The sequence below is a fragment of the Xenopus laevis genome, chromosome 9_10S (assembly GCF_017654675.1).
Source record: "Xenopus laevis strain J_2021 chromosome 9_10S, Xenopus_laevis_v10.1, whole genome shotgun sequence".
In the NCBI taxonomy this organism is placed as follows: Eukaryota; Metazoa; Chordata; class Amphibia; order Anura; family Pipidae; genus Xenopus; species Xenopus laevis.
In genome coordinates, this window is record NC_054388.1 from 37,538,594 (window position 1) to 37,563,045 (window position 24,452).

Consider the following 24,452-nt stretch of genomic DNA (forward strand, 5'->3'; position numbering starts at 1 on the left):
ATACTTTACCTCCTTATTTTTAATTAGCCCAAGAATGAGGCACCAAGTCTTCCCAAAACATTCCCTGTTGACTTGCAGGTGCCTGACAAAGTCTATAGTGTGGTTTCAGTAGGGGTACTTAAAGGGCCAGTAACATAAAAAAAAAGAAAAAATTAGTTTGTACTTATCAAAAAAAACAAGACACTTTTAACTACAGTCTTTTTTAAGAAATAACTTCCCGAGTCTCCGATTGTACTCCTCTTCAGTAACGGTGACAGGGCATGGTCCAATGTGCAGCGCTCGATTTCTCCTCTTGGCTATCTCCTATAGAAGGCAGGGAGGAGAAATCGAGCGATGCACGATGGATCATGCAAAACACAACACTTTTAACTTTAAATTCGCAAAGTCTTTATTAAGAAATAACTTACAGATTCTCTGCTTGCACTCCTCTTCAGAAACGTCGACAGGGCGACGGTCCAACGTGGGCACTCGATTTCTCCTCCCTGGCTATCTCCTATAGAAGGCAGGGAGGATAAATCGAGCGCTGTACGATGGATCGTCGCCCTGTTGCCATTTCTGAAGAGGAGTGCAAGCGGAGAACCAGTAAGTTATTTCTTAATTAAAACTTAAGTTAAATGTGTCTTGGTGTTTTTTTTTGTTATGTAGAACAAATTTTTTTAAAAAATGTTTCATGTTACTGGTCTTTTAAAAGGGATACCGTCATGATTTTTATGGTGTAGTTTTTATTTCTTAATTACACTCTTTACACTGCAAATAATTTACTTTATACCATGTAAAATTGAATTCCTGAACCAGCAAGTGTATTTGTTTTAGTTGTAATATTGATGTGTAGGCAGCCATCTCAGGTCAATTTGCATGGTCATGTGCTTTCAGAAAGAGCCAGCACTTGGAATTGCTTTCTGCTGGCTATTGTTTCTCCAACTCAATGTAACTGAAGGAGTCACAGTGGGACGTGGATTTTTACTATTGAGTGCTGTTCTTGTATCAGGGAGCTGCTATCTGTTACCTTCCCATTGTTCTGTTGTTAGGCTACTGGGGGGTATGGAGGGGGTGGCATTACTGCAACTTGGAGTACAACAGTTAAGTGTGGCGAAAGTTTATCAGAGCACAAGTCACATGACTGAGGGCACATGGGAAACTGACCATATGTCTGGCCCCATGTCAGATTTTAAAATTAAATATAAATTAATTGTTTGCTCTTTTGAGAAATGGATTTCAGTGCAGAAGTCTGCTGGAGCAGCACTATTAACTGATGTGTTTTGGAAAAAAACATATTTTTCCATAATAGTATTCCTTTAATAAAACTCAAGGTGGCCAAAATCACCCAGTGTCCCATATTACATATTTCAAAGGGTTTTGAATTGCTTCACTTGGTTATTCCAGGTTTCAGGTGAATTACAAAAGTTGGATCTTCAGGTAGGACTTGAACGTTGAGGATATGTAGGATATAAATTTAATTTACTTTTGAAAAGACTTTAAGGGCAGAGACACGCGGTCAGATTCTGGGAGATTAGTTGCCCGGCGACAAATCTCCTCTTCTTTGGGGTGACTAATCTCCCTGAACCGTCTGCTAGAATGACACTTGGAGAGCTTCATTTTCCGAAGTCGCTTCACAAGGAAACTTCGGACGACTTCGGAAAACGAAGCGATCCGAGTGCCATCCCGCCGGCAATTTACATTCTAGCCGCAGGCGAAGGTCGGGGGAGGCTGTTCGTGGAGATTAGTCGCCCTGAAGAAGAACAGATTTGTCGCTGGGAGACTAATCTCCCTGAATCTGACCGGATGTCTCCGCCCTAAAAGTTTCCTTTGCAAAGTAGCCTGGATGACTAAAAAGGTTTCTAATCTTCTCTCGATCCAGTTCTCTCACAAGGGACAAGTCTCTCTACCTCACCTAGAACCGCCGATGTATTTGCTAATGAAGGCTGAACAAATGGACATTTCAGAAAGTCTAAAGCACTGGATACCAAGACCAAGAAAAAAAGCATGGTCACAAGACACACAGGCTTCAGCTGTTGGCTCCCAAGAAGCTCCAGAGAATCACTTCTGCTTGGGAAAGCATCTTTGAAGACATAAGAAGCCCCTTAACCTTTTTATAAGAACAAAAGCAACGCCTCTTCTTGCCACCATATTGGCCACAGAAGCTTGAAGATGAATTGTGAGTGAGAGAGGGGGCTTTGGCCTTTTGACATTCATCCAGGCACATATAATATGTAAAGACCTCTGTTAATACTGTATATTTGAAAACACCCTCATCCTCATTTGAAAAAAAAATGGGGATAATAAAAAAAAGTGAGAAAATACTTAAATAAAAATATACAAAAAAAAATCACAGAAAAATAAAACGTGAAAAAATAAAATTATGACAAATATAATTTGTTGAATAGTTGTAAGTAGATTTATCATGTGATTTAGGACTGTGCAAAAAAAAAAACATCTTTCCAATTTTTTTTCCTTTTGTGTATAGAATTGAACCGAGTAGCTTAATTTCTAGTACAGCATTTTATATTAATTGTAGCACATTTTTTTAGTTATACATAGGATGTGTAAAAAAAATACTGCCAAATTTTCTGGTTTTATTTGTAATAATTTTTTTTTTTTAGCAAGAGAAGCATTTTTTTTTCTCCGTGCGGTGACGGAGCTATTTTATTTTTCAGTCATAAATAATCTCACCTTATTTTAAATTGTCGACAATGATTTAATTTATGAGAGAAAAAAAACGTCCGATTTCTGATTTCATGAAATTTTTTAAATGTTTGTGGCCGGCCGCCGTCGCCTCCAGGCCGGGATATTAATTTTGTTTCACAACTGCTTATTTGACTTTTCTTTTTAATAAAAGCATTAAAAACACTTCCAGATGTGTCATTTCTTTCCATCGGTATTGCATTAACTGCAGACTGTACCAAGGAACCTTATTGCTCAAGTATAAAAGTTTGCCTAGAAAATACATTTATTTCCACCTAAAAGAAAGGAGTAATGGTAATGTAATAAGTGGTGCTTTTATTTTTTTAAAAACACATAGGAACTATTTCTATTGCTAGGGAATAAAGGGAATTTGATTCCGGTATTTATGTAATGGTTCTTTTAAAGGACCAGTAACACACCAAATAGTTTAAACATTTTGTTTGCAGGGTTGCCATCAGGAGGCGTGGAGTGCCCCAAAATGTCAAAGCACAATTTGTTGTCAGCAAATCGGTTGGAACATGCTGAAAGTGGGTGGGGTTTGGGTGGATCATGGGTGGAGTTATAAATGGAAAGTGGCCAGGTGGATCAGGGGTGCGGCCAGCGCCGGATTTAGTGGACCCGGCTGTGCGTTCCTAGCGCCAGCCCGCATACTCCTCTCCCTGCGAGCACGCATGTGCGCCAGCACCGGAGTGCTTGGGAGCTGTTGGGGAGCTGTTCCCCCCCTGGAAAGCAGCTGGGTGGCATGCCGCCCGTAATATTTTGCCGCCCTGGCCTTTGTGGCCTAGGTGTGGCTGTGCATGCAGGAAGCATTTTAAAAATGTGCCCCATTGTACTTGATGGCAGGGTCCATGTAGCCAGTGAAACACCTACAAGGTCAGGGCCAGTATTAAAATTTACCAGCAGTTTAGTTGCTAGTAATACCCTAAAACTGAACCCCTTTGACACAAACCACCCCTTTTGTCACAGCCAGTTGGTAATAAAAATATAAAAAGGTGGCAGCACTAGGTCCACCACTATGAGTCTCAGCCTTGGGCTCCCTTTTCGGGACATCCCTGGTAATTTAGTAGTATGGGTAGTAGTACGATTAGCCTGCACTGGTAAGTATTGTACTTCAGAAACACTACTATAGTTTACATAAGTAAGCCGCTGTGTAGCCATAGGCACAGCCATTTAAGTTGAATAGGGCTATAAGGCATACATCTACACAACAGATAACAGACAAACTGTGCAGAAAACAATCATCTGCAGTTCTTACACAGGAAAACAAACAGGGGTTAAATGCCATTCATGGCTCTCTGGAGAATTTCAAAATCTCTCTCTCTGAATCACGAAACGAATTGTCAATGGGCGTCAAAGTTGTTTTCGACGCCCGCAACAATTTTTATACACGTGCTTAATTTGTCCAAATACATTAAAGTCAATGGGCATTCGAATAACTTTGACGCACAAAATTTTTATGCGTGCGACTATTCTGACGCGCCATGAAAATTCGCTGCGAATTCGCGCCTGGCGAATTTATTCGCCCATCACTATCTCTCTCATATAAAACAGGAGATTTGTTGCAATTGAATAATTAGGGGGGAATTTTTGCATATATTGGCTTAGATGACGAAACAACCACCAGCATGCTGTGCTCCACTGTGAAGTGATGAATTCTGGCACTTCAAATTCCTCTGCTTTCCATAGTGGGTGGTGCACAGATTCACTGGAAAGCAGAGGGGCTTCAACCCCAGAATCCATCACTTCACAACGAAACAAGGTTAGGATCACTATATAACAGGGCCAGGCAGGCGTGCGGGGGGGGGCACCCTAGGCAACCTGGCTGGCTATCTACCTGTGATCTCACTCACTCATGAGAGTGCATTGACTGTGATACTGCTATCAGAAGAGCCTGCAGTGAGAGGTCAAGGGTCAGGACTAGGGGTAAGTGATGGAAGAGTTACGTGCCAAGTACAGACATCTCTCATGGTTTCCTTTCAATCAATGAAATCAGGTTGAGATGTGTAAATAAACAATACATTTATATAAAAGTTTGAATTGACTTCAAGAAGGAAAGGAGTTATGGTTGCACAGTTACACAGTTACATAGTTACATAGTTAATTCCATCAAATTCAATCCCTCCAAATGAAACCCAGCTCACATACCTATATACACCCACTGAAACTATATATACCAATATCTATATTAATTGTAGATTTTAGTATCACAATAGCCTTTGATATTATGTCTGTCCAAGAAATCATCCAAGCCACATCCAGGCATTAACTGAATCAGCATCACAACATCACCCGGCAGTGCATTCCACAACCTCACTGTCCTCACTGTGAAGAACCGTCTGCTTCAATAATGTCCTCTAAAATACTTATAAAGTGTAATCATGTTCCCTCCAGAGAAAACAACCCCAATCTTGACAGTCTACCTTCATAATTTAAATCTTTCATCCCTCTAACCAGTTTAGTTGCACTTAGTCTCTGCACTCTCTCCAGCTCATTTATATCCCTCTTAAGGACTGGAGTCCAAAACTGCACTGCATACTCCAGATGAGGCCTCACCAGGGACCTATAAAGAGGCATAATTATGTTTTCATTCCTTGAGTTAATGCCCTTTTTTATGCAAGACAGAACTTTATTTGCTTTAGTAGCCACAGAATGACACTGCCCAGAATTAGACAACGTGTTATCTACAAAGACCCCTAGATCCTTTTCATTTAAGGAAACTCCCAACACATTGCCATTTAGTGTATAACTTGCATTTATATTATTTTTGCCACAGTGCATAACCTTGCATTTATCAACATTGAACCTCATTTTCCAGTTTGCTGCCCAGTTTTCCAGTTTAGACAGATCACTTTGCAAAGTGGCAGCATCCTGCATGGAACCTATAGTTCTGCACAATTTAGTATCATCTGCAAAAATAGAAACAGTACTTTCAATGCCCACCTCCAGGTCATTAATAAACAAGTTGAAAAGCAAGGGACCTAGTACAGAGCCCTGCGGTACTCCACTAACAACACTGGTCCAATTAGAAAATGTTCCATTTACCACCACTCTTTGTAGTCTAATTTTTAGTCGAGTTTCAGAGTAAATCGTTAGGTAGGAAGGAAACAAATGTAGCCTTTGGTAGTGATTGCGCTTAGGACCCTGGGAGTTTGTGCGCCGGGTAGGGATTGAGTGTTCAAGGAATAAGTTATCCCTGATTGATTAAATTCTCTAAACTCTCCATAATTAAATGGTATCTTAAGAACAGGACTGCCATCCCCTGAATCAGTTACAATCTGTTGCCTCTACATGATTGAGCTTCTAGTACAGGTGACTAGCTATGGTTGAGATCAGGACCTCACGACCCTCAATCATTTGTTTTGGTATATTTATTGAATAGATAATAATGTTCAACTTGCCAAGGCAGCGGCAAAGGTGGTGGTGCCTCCCTCACGTATATTTAAAACAAACCTACATGTGCGTGCTCTAAAATGAATGCAACTTATTAAAGTACTTTTTCCAATGAGTCAAACCTCTCTAGATAAATGAATAGCGTTCAATTACACCGACTGACGCAGGGGAACTGCTGTGATTTCAGACGTGACAGTAGCTCCAGGGTTCAGGCAAAGCATGTTGTGTCAACAGTATATTTGCTCCTAGCAAATTGAATGCAAATGGCACTTTAAACATATACTCCAGAAGTGACCCAACCCCCACTCTGAAATGACATCCAAACACAAGTGCAGCTGTATCTGCTTTAACACATCTAACCGAATTTTTTCCTGAACTATCGGAAAAACACTGCATTGTGGGTAATAACATGGTTATTTGTGTCCATAACTTTGCACACCGCTCTTGCATTTGTAACCCCTAGTCTCTTCTGACTTTATTAAAGGGCTTTCTACAGATCAGCCAAAGCTTCTCTCACATACCAAGACAGAAGGGACAGTAGATTAACACGCCGTCTGATATCAACCTTAGAACAACAAGGTTCCATTTACACCAGCAATTTGTCACCTAAGTAACTACTGAATCTCCGCATAATTATTGAACTAGTCAGATGCTCCTGAGCGATGAGCTTTGAGCATTAAGCGGGTGGTAAATACATCTGTCTTGTTGGCTTTGTAAACTGTCATTAAAACACAGGATGGCAGCTATGGATAAAAGCAGTATACAGCAGCTGCCATAGAAAAGGAAGACAGTAGCTATACATAAACCCCTGCCATAAATGCCATTAGATCTCTCACCATTTTGTCCCCCAGAGGCATTTCCTGGGGGAACTTTTACTTTACCTTACAAAACAATATATTGTGTTTTCCCCAAGGCAACATGAATCTGCCTGCATTTTTTTGGTCAATTCAACTTCTGTAATGACATGAATGTCTGTAAATGCCTAACTAAATAAAACATAACAGTTTCCATAATAGGAAATGATATCATAATCTATATGTAGAATGTGTGTAGCTACTAGTGATGGGCGAATTTGCGCCGTTTCGCTTCGCCGAAAAATTCGCGAATTTCGCGCGAAATTCGCGAAACGGCGAAAAATTTGCGAAACGACGCTGGCGCCCGTTTTTCCGACGCCGGCGCCCGTTTTTGACGCCGGCGTCCGTTTTTCGGAAAAAATTTTTTGACGCCGGCGAATTTTTCCGAGAATTTTCGCGGGAGTTTCGCGAATTTATTCGCTGGTGGCGAATCGCGCAAATTCGCCGCGAATTCGCGCCTGCCGAATAAATTCGCCCATCACTAGTAGCTACAACTGATCTGGCAAGCCCCATATTCCCCAAGTGTCATGGTATCACATACATATAGTTTTATGGAGATTCCAGACTTGTATAGAACTATCTCCCAGGAGTACTTTATAGAATTTTCGTAACAACAAATAAGCCTACTTTAGATTTCAGCGCGGAAATGGGCCACAACAGGAAGTTGAACTCAGAAACCCAAGTTTAAGGGTAAGGTCACACAGGGAGATTCGGGGAGATTTAATCGCCCGGCGACTAATCGCCTCTTCTTCTGGGCGACAATCTCCCCGAACTGCTTTCCCCTGCCTTTCCGCCGGCTATAATGAAAAATTGGCAGCGGGATGGCACTGGCAAAAAAATTACGCCGGCGCCCATTAAAGTCAAAGATTAAAGTCAAAAAGGATTACTAAATCTAAATCTCCCCGAATCTCCCCGTGTGACCTTTTTGTTACATGTTCAGAATGCAATAAAATAGAGGAGTGCGTTGCAGGAGTGCAATACAATTTTTTAATACACTCAGTATGAATAAGTAACGCCCAAGCGTAATAGCTTCTAGCATTTCTTGCAAGTAAGGTTTCAAAGTTAATTTTCAGCCGATACACAAAACCATACCATGCACTCTTAGGGGAGCTTTGAGGCTACAAGGATCCTCCTGTGTGCCACTACCATAAGAAAGCAATCTACACAGTACTTATGTTACTAGGTGGTCACTAGTGATGGGCAAATTTCCACATTTCAACGCCGGCGAATAAGTTTGCGAATTTGCCCGAAAATTTGCTGGCGTCACAGTTTTTTGGATGCCGCGGATGATTATCGGACGGCCTTTGACTTTACTCTTTGACTTTAATGGGCGCCGGCGTAATTTTTTTGCCAGTTTTGCGAATTTCAGGGAAATTAGCCCATCACTAGTGCTCAGTGATTCATATTGCCAGTTTGTATGCCAGTGCCTATTTTGACTACCAGTTCAGACCTGCTATTAGGGTTTCCGACTTTTCTGGGGGCGGAAAACGGGCAGGTTGAAAGGGCGGATAACGTCAAAGGCAGGAGCGGGGGCAGGACAGGTGATGTCGGGGGCCAAGATGGTAACATTGGGGGTGGAACTGATGATGTGGGGATCAGCGATTGGCTGATCGCCATGTCATTATTTTCAATGTCCTGTCCAAATTTCCTAATTTGGAAATCCGGACAGGAAGATTTCAACCGGAAAGCCCTCCAAATACTGGGGTGTCCAAGTGAAATCCTACCTGCAATCAACCTTTATCCCTGGCAACTTTTCTCTCTGCAGGCAACGGAATCAACTGCACTCACCATGTTTGCCCAACATTAAAATAAGTTGCATAAGGGCTCTTACACACGGGCGTTCCGACCTGCGATCCCCTGCGTTCCGTTTTTTGGCGTTCAGCCGCAGGGGAGCGCAGGAATAGACGCAAGTCATTATTTGAAATGGGGCTGTACTCACTCAGGCGCGTGTAGGCGCCGAACGCAGGTTCAGACGAAACATGCTGCATTTTTCCTGCGTTCGGCGCCTACACGCGCCTGAGTGAGTACAGCCCCATTTCCCCCCCCATCAGTGATCCCCAACCAGTAGCTCTTGCGCAACATGTTGCTCACCAACCCCTTGGATGCTGCTCTCAGTGTCCTCAAAGCAGGGGCTTATTTTTGAATTCCAGGCTTGGAAGCAAGTTTTAATTGCATAAAAACTAAGTATAGTGCCAAGTAGAGTCTCGTTTAGGCTGCCAGTCCACATGGGGGCTATTAAATAACCAATAACAGCCCTTATTTGGCATGCCAAGGGACTTTTTCATACTTGTGTTGCTCCCCAAATCTTTTTACATTTGAATGTGGCTCACGGGTAAAAAACGGTTGGGGACCACTGTTCTGAATAAAAGTTTATAATGACTGATCGTGCCTGATATTAGTATATATCTACATTATTTTATTATTTTATTAATTTTATTATAAACACACTGTAATTCCTACACACAGTTTCCTGGTATGGGCAAAATGTATCCTATTGCTCCATATAACCCTCCCTATAACTCCTCCTATTGCTCCATATAATCCTCCCTATAACTCCTTCTATTGCTTCATATAACCCTCCCTATAACTCCTCCTATTGCTCCATATAACCCTCCCTATAACTCCTCCTATTGCTCCATATAACCCTCCCTATAACTCCTCCTATTGCTCCATATAACCCTCCCTATAACTCCTCCTATTGCTCCATATAACCCTCCCTATAACTCCTCCTATTGCTGCATATAACCCTACTTTGTGCTACTGTGGGGGTTGCTTTGCGTGTAACACAGTGAAGCAGGTGCCAGTGACATTAGTAGTACAAGTGAAGGTCAGCATTGGGTTCACTCGTTTTTTTCCCACCAAGTTCTTCCTCTGGCAGGAAGCGTGTGGGCTTTTTTACAAGAACAATTAAGGGGTTTGACTTTTAAAGGTACGTATCAGTTTAAAGGAACAGGTTTTACTGTTGGAAACCGCGATGAGAAAACCAAGAATTTGCATATGTTTATTTTAGCCCCCTCTGTTCCAGGGGCTCCTCAGTGCAAGTTCTGGGTCTCCAAAAAGCAAACATGTCCTAAAATGCACAGTATCTTCTTTAAAGGGGTGTCCTTTAAGGTCATACCATGCTTAAATGTTCCTTTTTAATAATTGTTATATATTATATGTGTGTATGTGTATATATTTTTATTTAGTGCTAAGCAGTCTTTTGTTAGGGGAACTAACAATTAACACATAAGTAGGAGTAGCAAATGATACATTCAGAGCAGCTCAGAAACCCTCAAAAATTGCATCAGAACTTAATAATCAGCCCTTTTTTAAGTCACAAAGCAGGACTGCTGCTTACAATGGGCATCAGACAAGATCTTTGCCACTGTGACAGAATGCTCTGTTATAAACAGTGTCGGACTGTGCTGGCAAGACACCGGGCAAAAACCCGGTGGGCCCCAGCCCAGGGGCGCTCCGCCAATGAGGCGAGCTGAGATGTTCGCCTCAGGCGGCAGCGCCAGAGGGGTTTCCAGGAGCCGAATTTCCGGTTTTTAAACTGCAATTGCGCTCTCTGCACTAGTGTTCCTGCCTCCAGGTAAGCCGCAGAGGAGGGGGGCAGTGAAGGAGCCGCCTCAGGCCCCCGCCGGCCCAGCCATGTTTCCCGATCGGGCTCCCCCTTGAAAAAAAGTCTCTGCTGCGCTACCGCGCAGTGCAGGCATGCAGTTCGAGGGAGTTTGTGCAGGCGCGCACTGCACAGACGTTCATGCAGGTGCACACCACACCAGCATTCACGCAGGAGCGCGCAGATGGAGACAGAGGCCCGAGAGGGAGGCGCGCAGAGGTAAGCCAGGAGGGGGCCCCTGGTGACTGCCTTGGAGGGGCCTTCATGTGGCAGTCCCGGTGGGCCCCCATTACTCCAGTCCGACCCTGGTTATAAATATAGCTAGAATCTCAGCCATAAAGCAGGACATTAACACTACACTCGGAGAGAAAGAAAGGAGGTTTTGATATTTATTTGTGATGATGATGATAGACAGAACGAGAAACAGATGACAGACAGATGGCTAGATAGACAGATAGATATGAGCATTTACAGGACACATAAGGTGACTCTGTGTTGCACAAGCAGAGGAAGGAAATGGGGTGAGGTTAATAAGTAGGTTACTCACTGGGTGGAAAGGACCATTATGGGTGAGGGATCACTTCTTATTATATATATTATATATTATTATATATATATTAAATAAAATGAGACAGTGCCCCCTAATGCAGTTGCACATGAATGGGGTTGGGCACTACAAGGTGCACCATTTACAGGTCTATTATTAATATTTGTGCACATATTTATAAAGCACTAACATATTCTGCAGCGCTGTACAATGAATGAGTGTATACACTGACCATATAAGAGGTACAGAGTGCCCTTGTCAAAAGAGCTTACAGTTTACAGTCACCTATAGGCAGCCAACTTTGGTTGCTATGGGTTACTGCACCTGGGCAAACTTAGTGGCTTTTATTACATATGTACTGTATGTATCCATCTGGGGATGTGTGAAAGTGGAGCTACTTCATAGCAGGGTAGCGATCAGTTAGGTGAAGGGGGTAGAATTGTACAGGGCATGGTCTGGGTCCTTATACAAATAATATAATAACAATATAAACTCACATGCACATATTCGGTATGTTTTTGTCACAAATAGTTTTGCCACATCCCTTATCTTATGTGTTTGGCTTTTTTTCTGAGCGGGGAGTGCAGCGAGGAACACGGCGCACAAATACAGTTAAATTCATTTCATTTAAAATTTTTCTACCGATGGACAGGATTTTTGAGTCTGCAGAAACAATTCAATGTACAATATAAAAAAAAAAAGCAGAAAAAAAATGATAAACAGACGATATGAAAAATCCTGCAAATGAACTGAGCAGAGAAACGAACCCACATCTCCCCCTACTGCTGGAACTGAGGATCACAGGCGCGTTGTCAGTATCGAACTACGAACCGGGCTGTGGAAAGAACTATTAGCACTTGTTGAAAGGCTGCAATAGGGATTGGTAGCAGATAGGTGCTTTATATAGAGAGAGAGAGAGACGGAGACAAGGGGAAATTGTTGGAAGGGTTACTGTCTGCTCTGCTCTCATTTCACCTACAGAAATAGGGATTGGTAGCACTTGCTGGGTGCCTAACATATAGGGGCACATTTACTAAGGGTTTGAATTTCAAAGTGCTAAAAATTCCAAATTCAACCATCGAATTGAAAAGTTCGATAGTCTAAGTTTTTTTTTTGTTTGAATTCAGCTGTAAAATCGTTCGATCGATCGTACAAATCGTTAGAATCGAACAATTCGAACGATCTAATCGATCGATCAAACGATTTTCAGAAAAAAACTTTGACTTCTAAAAACTTAGCCAAATATTGGCTATAGGTTCTAGGAGGTCCCTATAGGCTAACATAGCAATTCGGCAGGTTTAAGGTGGCGAAGTGGCGAATTCAAAGTTTTTTAAAGAGACAGTACTTTCAATTTTCGAATGGTTGAATATTCAAAGTTTTCGGCCTATTCGATGGTTGAAGTACCCAAAAATTACTTCGAAATTCGAAGTTTTTGAATTTGAAAATTCACTTTGAATTCACTTCGACCCTTAGTAAATGTGCCCCATACAGACAGAAACAAGGGCCGTTGGATTTAATCAGATGGAAGCACGCCCATTGAAATAAAGAAATGATAAAGTAACCATTTTCTAACCAGTCACATACACTCATGTTCCGTGTCACAGCATTAGTAGAATTTGGCGTAACGAGGAGTTACTATGACAACGTCACACACACAAGGAAAATGGAAATTACATTTATAAAGGGACGGGGGGCAGTTCATGTAGGATATCATTATTCAACAAAGGATATTTAGTTAGGAAATCCTGATAACAATATTTAGCAATGAGTGAATACATTTGAAGGGAAACTTCACACAAAACCTGACTTTGCCTAATGAGAAAATAAGTCATTCTAAGCAACTTGCTAATATACTGTACGTTCATTGCAAATCGCATCTGTCTGGCTCGGCGTCGGGCCAGACCCCCTCTCCCCATATTGGGAGCGGCGCCTCACAGTAGGGCGCGGGCAGGGCGGCCTGAGGGTGGGCCTGGACAGCGGTCCTGGAAGGCCCCGGGGCCCCCCAGTCCGACCCTGGTCTGGCTGTTTATATTCTCTACATTGCAGGTTCTGACTCTTGAAAGACTTGATTCAAGAGTCAGAAGCAGAAAAGGACAGACAGACACTGTAAAACCACAGGAAATGTGGAATTAAAGGGGTCGTTCACTTTTGAGTTAACTTTTAGAATGTTATAGAATATCCCATCCTAAGCAACTTTTCAATTGGCCTTCATTATTTATTTTGTATAGTTTTTTATATTTATCTTCTTCTGCCTATTCCCAGCTTTCAAATGGAGGAGACTGACCCCATCTAAAAAGCTCTGTAAGGCTACACATTTATTGTTATTGATCCTTTTTTTATTTCCAGGGGTGTTTCGGTGGTCCTCGCCACCCTGCGGCGGCCTCTCTGATGAAACCACTGCTTGCAGCCACAGCATACCATTTTGAGAGCTGGAGCAGGTGTGTGGGGCCCACATCGCTAGTGCTGAGAGCACAAGTGCACTCTGGACTAGCAAAGCCAAAATTCGGATTTAAAAATTGGAATTTGAAAGTTACCAGTGCAGTGGCGGAACTGCAAAGAAATCCGAGCCCAGCGCACTCCAAACCCCATCCTCCCGCCCACTTCCTGCCTCCGCCCACTTCCCAGCCTGACTGTGCTCACTCTCTGCCCAGACCCCGCCCACTCTCCGTCCCGTGTCTCTGCTTCCCCGCCGCAGGTAAGAGAGTGGCTGGGGAAGGAGGAGGGGTTTCTTGTTAACTATAGAGGAAGCAGACTCGGCAGTCCGGGTCCCCTTGCGACTGCAGGGCCTGCTTCCTCTACAGTTACACCACTGCAAGAGCAGCTTTTTTTGCCACCCCTGGTAACTTGCAGGATTTGTCTTATTCAAATCAATGCATTGTTGCTAGGGTAATGAAGACCCTAGCAACCAGATTGCTTAAATTGCAAACTGGGAAACCAAATGAAAACCAATTGCAAATTGTCTCAGAATATTACTCTCTACATCATACTAAAATTTAACTCAAAGGTGAACAACCCCTTTAATGTATGTAGGAAAGTCTAGAATGGAACGCCTGCTTTCCTGTCTCTGCCATTTTGCTTCCCTATCAATAACATTGGCATCAATAACAAAGAGCCAGGTCCATACTGTACCAGCCTGGTAGCAATTCAACTAGACCCCAGAGCAGACCAAGAGCTGTAAAAGATGGGGTTAGTTAGTCTATGATCATGAATATGCCCTAAAATTCCTACCCTGATTGGGCTACAGGTTTTGCCCCTCTAATCAATAACCGGGGACATGGGTATAATGAGATGCTTATTGGCCATTAGCCCTGCATGGCTGCCCAGTATGTCAGGACCAGAAGGGATGTAATAGCATGCCTTCCTCTAGATTGCACCTCAAGCATATGGCTGGTATCTCTTAAATTGTTGACTTTAAGGGTTAGGCCACACTGGGCATTTTGGGGAGAGTTGGTCGCCTGGCGACTAATCGCCTCGTTTTTGCGGCAACCAATCTCCCCAAACGTCTTCCCTCACTCTGTGCCGATTAAAATGAAAAAAAAACCGCTGGCGCTAATCACACGCGGCGATTCGTTTTCCGAAGTCACCCGAAGTTTCCCCGTGAGGCAAGTTCGGAAAACAAACCGCCGCGTGTCATTAGCGCCAACATTTTTTCATTTTAAGCCAGCGCAGAGTCAGGGAAGGCGTTTGGGGAGATTGGTCGCTGCAAAAACTAGGCGATTCGTCGTCAGGCGACTAAATCTCCCCAGAACGCCCAGTGTGGACTTACCCTAAGAGCTTTGTGTACCGCCATTCTTATTCTGTGATAGGTAAACCATTGTGAGGAGGGAATCTACCTACATTCATTGGTTTTATGTAATCCAGTACTAGACTGCGCTTAATGGGGTTGTTTAGCCCCTGCACATTCCAGCTAATTAACTTAAGGGTCATGGAGGCAGCTGCGTGTTTCAATGAGGAAACGTGTAGTTACATCCTTAGTAATCTTACCAGTTATAATATCCCTGAAATCATAGAAAGAACCAACACCAAACAGTATGAACGACCCCTTCCCTCCCCTTTTTCCCTGTACCCCAAGTGTAAGAAGAGATTCGCCCATAACTTCAATTATTAAGTCACACAGGGGTGGCCAGTGCAGAAAGCTCAATAAAAGCTGTAACCAAAAGAACAACTTGGTTATCTCCATACTGTGCCCTCCCTCCATAGTCAGCGCTACCAAAAATAAGTATCCGCCTGTAGTTGCTGCCAGGAATGCTCCAGTTGTGTGCAGGTCTACTGGGTAAAATCAGGATATTTTATGAGATTAGGCAATGGAGCCCAGAGCAAGTGTGTCAGTTTACATCAGGCTGGTAGCTACGCCCCCCTCTCAAGATATACAGCTATGGGATCTGGTATCCGGAAACCCGTTATCCAGAAAGCTCCGAATTACAGAAAGGCTGTCTCCCATAGACTCCATTATAATCCAACAATCCAACTTTTTAAAAATGATTTCCTTTTTCTCTGTAATAATAAAACAGTACCTTGTACTTGATCCCAACTAAGATATAATGAATCCTTATTGGAAGCAAAACCACCCTGTTTGGTTTATTTAATGTTCACATGATTTTCTAGTAGACGTAAGGTGTGAAGATCCAAATTACGAAAAAAGTTCCATTATCCGGAAAACCCCAGGTCCCGAGCATTCTGGATAACAGGTCCCATACCTGTACTTTTATTTGTAAATGGTAATTTCTATTACAAACAGCATCTGCTTTGCTGTTTATATTAGGGATGCATCGAATTCATTATTTTGGATTCAGCCCAAAACCAACGAATCTTCTGCGAAAGATTCAGCTGAATACCGAACCGAATCTGAATCCTAATTTGCAAATTATCGGTGGGAAGGGGAAAATATTTTTTACTTCCTTGTTTTGTGAAAAAAAGTCATGAGATTTCCCTCCCTGCCCCTTATTTGCATATGCAAATTAGGATTCGGTTCGGCCTAATCCGAGTCCTGCTGAAAAAGGCCGAATCCTGAACCGAATCCTGGATTTAGTGCATCCCTAGTTTATTTTCTCTGCACTGTTGTAGCAGAACACAGCCGATTAACAGACATGAAGCTACCCAGAGAACAGAAGAGAATACAGGAATGGAATGTAGGGGCTTTCTCAGCCCAATACCTCTCACATTCCAAAGCATCAGGGGAAAATAAGAGGCCAGGAGCTGGGATTATACAGAAGCTGAGCTTTGTACAGTATGTTGGTAGTAAGTTATATTCATTTACCCAAGACTAGATCCTAATGGGCCAAGGTTTTTCCATCACTAGGTCCTTGTTTGGGAGCATTAAAAGTTTATGTAAGAGTAAGCAATAAGGCAGTACCAAGCCAAGTCCAGTTACCAGGGGTTCCAGTAGTACTGGGCACTAATGTATTTGGTACCAATATTCTCAGTGAGTGATGCCATAAAATTCTGGGCCCGAGAGGGATTTATCAATAAACGTCGGTAGCAATTGCTCCGAATGCACTCACTGTTATTATTGCAGCGCCCACCAACTCGATGTCGCATCCCGCGCGGGGCCCCGGCCTGGGCAGACAAGGCAGTAAATCTGCTTATTATTTCCCTATTTAGATCGAGGCCTGGAAAAAAATATTATCTTTTGTTTTATACAGAGAATGGAAAATAGCATTGTCATGGAAACCAGAATAAAGTGATGGGGGGAGAGAAGGGAGGGAGGCTTGGTAGAAAGGTACGGGGATATTAAAGGCTTCATTTCATTTAACCCTTTCAACATCCTCAATAGAATAATGCACAACACTGTCTCGTGGGCTTATTGCCAATAGTATAAATACTAATAACACTCTTATTCCCAGAGCCGCTGAAGATCTATAATAAGGCCTCACTTCTAAGTAATTGGAAATAAGTATAATCAACATTTTGTTTGTCAGTATCAGCTTCCCGTCTAAGTGTGTCACCTGAGTGCCTGAGTGTACAGCTATGGGATCCATTATCCGGAAACCCATTATCCAGAAAGCTCCGAATTACGGAAAGGCCATCTCCTATTGACTCCATTATTATCAAATGATCCAAATTTTTAAATATAATTCCCTTTTTCTCAGTAATAATAAGACAGTACATTACACTTGATCCCAACTAAGATATAGTTAATGGAAGCAGAACAAGTCTATTGGGCTTATTTAATGTTTACATGATTTTCTAGTAGACTTAAGATATGAATATCCAAATTTCGAAAAGATCCATTATCCGGAAAACCCCCAGGTCCCGAGCATTCTGGATAACAGGTCCCATACCTGTATACCCACACACCCACTGTCTTGATATACAGTGCCCCCAAGTGTCAGAGCCCACCAGACAGCCGCCATCCAGGGCCTTGCATATTCAAATTAGGGGCAGGAAAGGAAAAAAAGTGGAAAAAAATTCTTCTTTTGTGACAAAAAGTCATGTGATTTCCCTACCGCCCCTAATTTACATATGCAAATTATGATTCAGATTCGCTTCTGCCAGGCACAAGGATTAGGCCGAATCTTGCTGAAAAAGGCTGAATACTGGCCGAATCCCAAACTGAATCCTGGATTTGGTGCATCCCTACTCTATAGCGTGTGCACCCTGTTATGACACTGGCTTTACCCCCCCAACCTCCATGCACCAAAGGGGCAAACTAATTGGCTACTAACCCACTAGTTATATATTTCGGGTGCACTTTGGTCTCAGCCCGACTACTCCATGCTCTGAGGATTTTAGGGTATTTTTCAATGCTGGTCCATGGCATGGTTATAATTAAAGGGGTTGTTCACCTTTGGGTTAACTTCTAGTATGATGTAGAGGGTGATATTCTGAGACAATTTGCAATTGGTTTTCGTTTATTATTATTTGTGGTTTTTGAGTTATTTACCCTCCAACCTCCAGTTTGCAGTTGCAGCATCTGGTTGCTAGAGCCCAAATTACCTTATCAACCAGGCATTGATTTGAATAAGACACTATGAATAGGACAGGCCTGAATAGAAAGATTAGCTATAAACAATACATTTGTGGCCTTACAGAGCATTTGGTTTTTTTTTTAAGATGGGGCAAGTGACCCCCATTTGAAAGCTGGAAAGAGTCAGAAGAAAAAGGCAAAAAATTAAAAAAAAATTTAAAAAAAATTAAAAAAATGAAGACTAATTGAAATGTTGCTTAGACTTGGTCATTCTAAAACATTCTTAAAGTTAACTTAAAGGTGAGACTGTAATATGAATAGGAGAGGGCATGAATAGAAGGATCAGTAATAAAAAGTAACAATATCAATACACTTGTAGCCTTACAGAGCATTTGTTTTTTAGAAGGGAGTCAGCGACGCCCATTTGAGAGCTGCAAAGAATCAGAAGAAAAAGGCAAATAACTATAAAACTATAATAATAAAAACCAATTGAAAAGTTGCTCAGAATTGGCCTTTCTTTAACTACAGCACAGCACCTTGTAGCTGGAGATTGTAGTACAGGTACCATTTGACTCTGCAAACCCCATGCCACATATGCACGTGATAAACATTTATTCCATTAGCTTGTCACTATTTTCCTAATACATTATTACATATTATTATTAATAATATTGCTGGCAGGGGTGATCCTGGTAATTTTGCCACCTGAGGCAACCTTGCTTTTTCTGCCCCCACCCCTCTCCACGGCACTCACCTCTTCAGTGCCTGAGGGGGTCGGGGGTGGTCCACGTTGCACCGGAGGGGTCAGGGGTGGTTCACGTCGCTAGTGCAGAGAACGCAATTGCGCTCTCTGCACTAGAATAGCCAAATTTCCGGGTTGAAAAGCGGAAATTTGGCTCTTAGTTACCAGGAGAGACATTTTTGCTGCCCCTAGCAAAAAGTGCCTCAACTCGCCTCATTGGTGGAGTGCCACTGATTGCTGGAAATATATTATTAATATTGTTGGAAAATACCTGCTCCTTATCAAAGAAACCCACTAGTTATTGAACTCCCAGAATCCCCTGGGAGCCAGAAGAGTGCAGGTTAAAGTGGATAATTGGTACGATTGCTTTGGTTTCACATTGAACCAAGGGGCCACTGTACATCGGCAGCCACGTGCATCTCCCTGAATTCTGAACAAGTAATTACAAATGCTCGTTAACTAAATGGGCATCGTTTTTTTTCCTGCGGAGGAACAGATAAAACACTTGGAAAAATGATAAAGACGTGACGTTTATATCTGTTCTGCCACCTTAACTGGTGCTTTCTATGGTCTGACTGCATTTACTGAGGCGTATTGATCCTGGGAGACCTTCTGTCCTTTGCGGCCATGGACTTCATGTAGTGCAGAGCATCAAAGGCTCCTGTACATAAATACTGCTAGGTACTGGCCCACGGCTCAGGGCACAGCTGGAGCAGCACATGCTCAGTGCTAAAAATGGTCTGCTATTGTTCAACTGCAACTTCCATAACCCCTAAGGCTTTTAGTAGGGTACTGGGAGTTTTATAATTTTCTACTAGCAAGACCAATTATTAACTCTATTAGGGCAGGGGCACACGGGCAGATTCAGGGAGATTTAGTCACCTGCCGACTAATCGCCTCTTCTGCGGGGCGACAATCTCCCCGATCTGCCTTCCCCCTGCTATAATGAGAAAACGCCTGCGCCAATGCACTCGCGGCTCTTCAATTTACGAAGTCGCCTGAAGGAAACTTTGGGCGACTTCCCCACAGAAGAGGCGATTAGTTGCCAGGCAATTAAATCCCGAATCTGCCCGTGTGCCCCTGCCCTTGGCAATAATGTACCTTAATCTACCGTAAACAGAAGTTACAGTTTTGCTATGGTGTTATGGTGCCATCTGGTGTCTGCTTTTGATACTACAATGAGTGTAGAGACATTAGGGCTCATTAGTTATTTGCCAGGCATGGATTCGCAGTGAATTTCCGCACTTCGCCGTCTGTGAATGTTTTCTCTAAACTGCTGCAAAAGTTCGGCATGGAAAAATTTGCTGCGACAAAAAACAATTTGTCAAAATTGTTGCCCATCAAAATGATTTGGATGCCCATTAATGCATTTGGACATGAGTCGCACAAATAAAAATTTTGATTGCAACGCATGGTTGTGCGTCAAAATTATTTTGGCGCCCATTGACTTCAATGCATTTCACAAATTTTTGCCCATTTTGCGAATTTTTGACAAAGCAAAACGGGACAGATTGTCCAACACTAAGGCTCATTTATAATCACTGTTTATAATCACTAGGTGATAAAGAAAGGCAAACATCTCTGCCCATTAGAGTTGCTTGTGCCGAATGCACTCTTTAATAGCTGGGCCAGTTTGGCAGTTGCCTACTTTGGTTAATAAGACACAAGGCAAAGGTGACCTGTACTTTACATCTGCATTACCAAGGCACACATTATGCAGCACCCACACTGGAATGCTGGGCAACTTGAGAGAAGCCTATTGAACCTAATAAATATCCATATGGACATAACCAGCAATGGCCCATGTGATGCAGCTCTGAATGCCATATTCCTTTCTAGATACACAATTCTAAATTCTAAAAAAGACCAAAGTCCATCAAGTTTAACCTCTCCAATAAAAGTCAGTGCTTATACACTTACACTGACCCCTCCATACACTCACTTACAGTAAATTCTATATACCCATATCTATACTAACTATAGATTTTAGTATCACAATAGCCTTTTATATTATGTCTGTCCAAAAAATCATCCAAGCCATTCTTAAAGGCATTAACTGAATCAACATCACCCGGCAGTGTATTCCACAACCTCACTCTCCTGACTGTGAAGAACCCCCTACGTTGCTTCAAATGAAAGTTCTTTCCTTCTAGTCTAAAGGGGAGGCCTCTGGTACGGTGATCCTCTTTATGGGTAAAAAGGTCCCCTGCTATTTGTCTATAATGTCCTCTAATGTACTTGTAAAGTGTAATCATGTCCCCTCGCAAGAGCCCTTTTTCTAGAGAAAACAACCCCAACCTTGTCTCCCCTCATAATATAAGTCTACCATCCCCTTTCAAGCCAAATGTTTGCTCATACCAGGGGCAGAGACATACATACATACAGCTATGGCAGCACTGGTGCCCAGTTTTGTGCCCGCCTGGTTCTGCTCTATCCCCATAAACAACAAAGTGAGACGAGAGAGGCCAAGCCAATTCCCTCTCAAGTCAGACAGCACCAGCCTGGAACAGAAACCCAGCAATGAAGACAATTGCAATAATAATAACAAGAAATATTTAATGGTTTATTCACTGGGTACAAAGAAAAAAAAAATCAAGTTGTGTTCTCGCATGAGAAAATCCTGACACACGCCCTCTATTTACCCACAGGATGGTCAGGGCAGCTTGCACTCACCTACTTCTCAAAGGCCAATATAGACCTGACATGAGCTCATTCAGTTGGGGTTATGTAGAAAAGGTGCATTAACACCATTGGTGGAATATCGTGCAATGGGAATAAATCTTTGCAAAGTGAACAATGTTGCCTTTGCGAACATTGCCCTTAACATGACAGTAGGATAGTGATTGTGAATGTTACTGTTTGCGCAGTTTTAAAGAAAAATGTATTACGTTTGCTCCAAAAGTTTACATCGCCTTCAAGATGATGCTAAAGGTTCGCAATGCAATAAAAGCTTAATAAGGAATATTACGTTGTGACATGCACTAAATATAAGCATGTTTCTCTTTACATTGACCTACCTGATTCCATAGATTAATAGGAAACCATGATACTCTGCGAACCAGCTCTCCATCTCCCGTAGGCTCACGGTGTCATGCAACTCTTCCTTTACCCTGTTTTATTGAGAAGTAATTCATTTTGTACTTGAAATCCCTGTTTTCCAGGGAATCTGTGCCAGCCACTATGGAAAGGAGAAGGACCTCATGTCCCCAAATTATTCACTTCATAATGAGAGAAGTTGAGTGAGGGGTTGCATGACATCATAAGCCTAAAAGGGGTGGGGAACTGATTTCCTTTCAGTCTGTGGAATTAAGGTGGCCATACATGGGCAGATTTAAACTGCTGATTCAGGTCTTTAACACCAATTTGGCATCTTATCTGATGATATCTGGCCAAAAACAAGCTTCTTCTTCTCAAATCTTGTTTGAGCAGGCTTGATTTTTCTGTCAGATCAAGGCCCACAACAGCTCATTAATGGGGTACTTGCTCCGACTTTTTGTATCCCCTTCATCGTAATGCAATTGTTTGGGTCTAATGGCATTACCACAATATTGCCCACCCAAGGTAGTTCTGTCTGAGTAAAGATCTTACAGTGTATGGCCACCTTGAGCCAGGTCGGTGTAAAACACATATATATATATATATATATATATATAAATATATATATATATAAACACATATACATATATTTCATATAGGAAAATCCCAGTGTTTAAGCAACTTTTCTACCTACCCAACTGAACGAGCTCATGTCAAAAGGGGGTCTATAGTTTCCCTTCAGCACTGATGCTGAAGGATTTAGGGCTCACTTTCTAAAGAAGTGCAATTTGTAAAGTGCAAAAAACGTCCAGAATGCAACATTCTTTCCCAGCATTCCTTTTGGTTAGTAAATTGCCCTATATTTACCACCTGTTTCTACGCACAGAGCTATGATAGGTGCGTTGTGTATGGCATTTTATCAGATGCATTTCTGCACCCAATTTAGTGCCTGGCAGTGGAAGATGAGCCCTTTTTTTTTTGTTCAACTGGGACACAGATACTTCCAATTGCATTTTTTCATTGTATTTATTGGAAGGTAGAAATGCAGTCAAATTGAAAAATTTGTATTTTGTAGTTTCTCCAGTGTTTAATGTGGACAAAGATGGGTTTAGATTAGCTGTGTGCTATAAATATAGTACATTTGCCCATTTCCATCATTGCACCATTATAGACTGGGGTAAGTCACCATTTCACTACCTGTTCCTACCTGCCATCTAACATTATACTGTCACACAGGTTGCAGGGAACTCACTTATGTTTTAAGGGATAATGTACTATAAATTATTAAGCTGGCCATAGATGCAAAGATCCGATCATTCGAATCCTCGAACGATCGGACTTCCCCATCTCCCGACCTGCCATTAACCATTCAGATCAAATAAAGTAGTAAAAGAACAGATCAGCCGATGTTCAGCCCCTGACAGCAATCGTACGAAAACTATGTCTGACAAAGCTAGTGACAGTCTCCCACTGAAAATCGGCAATACAAGCAGAGATATTATCGGCAGCCGACAGAAATTTTTTAACCTTTCCGATCGACCAAACGACTGATCTCCGCCGGACGAAAAATGTCGGGACTCTCCACACACGGTCTGAAAATCGCACAAATCCTCGATTCGTAGGATCAAAACTTTACGTCTATGGCCAGCTTAAGGGTATTAGAAGTCACTGAGGGGTTCTGTGACCATATAAAGGCACAAGGCTGCAGGCTGAGTTATACAGGGTACTCTGAGTATCACTCATGTATTATAAGGGATAATTTACCCCCTACTTTAAATGATAAGGATATTAGAAGTCACTGAGGGGTTCCGTGTCCATATAAGCCAGGGATGCTGATTGCTGACTATTTGTAAGTACACCAGTGCAGTTCAGCATATAAGATCAGTGTGGAGAGCCAAAATCACAATAAATGTTTTTGGCCTGATGCATTCCTAGAGGGTACCAAACTCTGCGGTGACATTACATTACACATTTTAGCTGGAAGAACATCATTCTTTATACATGAGTGATGTCACATATTAATCACAAATTAATCAGTGTTGTCAAAATGCAATTTTGACATCAAAACTATAAATAATTTTCACAATATTATGTATATTTTGGGCTTCATTGATGTCCAGCTACACTCGAAGCCACTCTAGTGCCAATTAATGGGCAAACCTGGAAGGGAATGCACCAGTTTTATAGGTTATAGGTGGGTGAGCAGGCAGAACCTGTGTGTGCAACAATTTGTTAGGTGATCAGGGTTATACAGAATGATGCAAAACAGAGTTAATAATTGAAATCCTTAAAGGAATTGTTCAGTGTAAAAATAAAAACTGGGTAAATAGATAGGCTGTGCAAAATAAAGAAATGTTTCTAATATAGTTAGTTAGCCAAAAATGTAATGTATAAAGGCTGGAGTGACTGGATGTCTAATATAATAGCCAGAACACTGCTTCCTGTCTTTCAGCTCTCTTGGTTTACCCTGGTTACCAGGCAGTAACCAATGAGAGACTTGAGGGGGGCTACATGGGTCATATCTGTTGCTTTTGAATCTGAGCTGAATGCTGAGCATCAATTACAAACTCACTGAACAGAAATGTACCATGTGACCCCCCTTCAAGTCGCTGACTAACTCAGAGTTAGAGAGCTGAAAAGCAGGAAGTAGAGTTCTGGTTGTTTTATTAGATATCCAGTCACTCCAGCCT

At 42.2% G+C, this 24,452-nt stretch overlaps 1 protein-coding gene across 3 annotated transcripts in view; it reads left to right on the forward strand.

Annotated features, from left to right (window-relative positions):
• tox2.S (TOX high mobility group box family member 2 S homeolog) overlaps nucleotides 1-2,847 on the forward strand; it is a 74,456-nt gene extending 71,609 nt beyond the window's left edge. For all 3 annotated transcript variants that reach the window (XM_018238457.2, XM_018238456.2, XM_041578262.1), the window contains exon 9: nucleotides 1,859-2,847. In XM_018238457.2, the coding sequence (XP_018093946.1) occupies nucleotides 1,859-1,895 (37 nt within the window). In that variant the 3' untranslated portion in view covers nucleotides 1,896-2,847. The remainder of the gene's footprint in view (nucleotides 1-1,858) is intronic.
• Nucleotides 2,848-24,452: the final 21,605 nt, after the last annotated feature.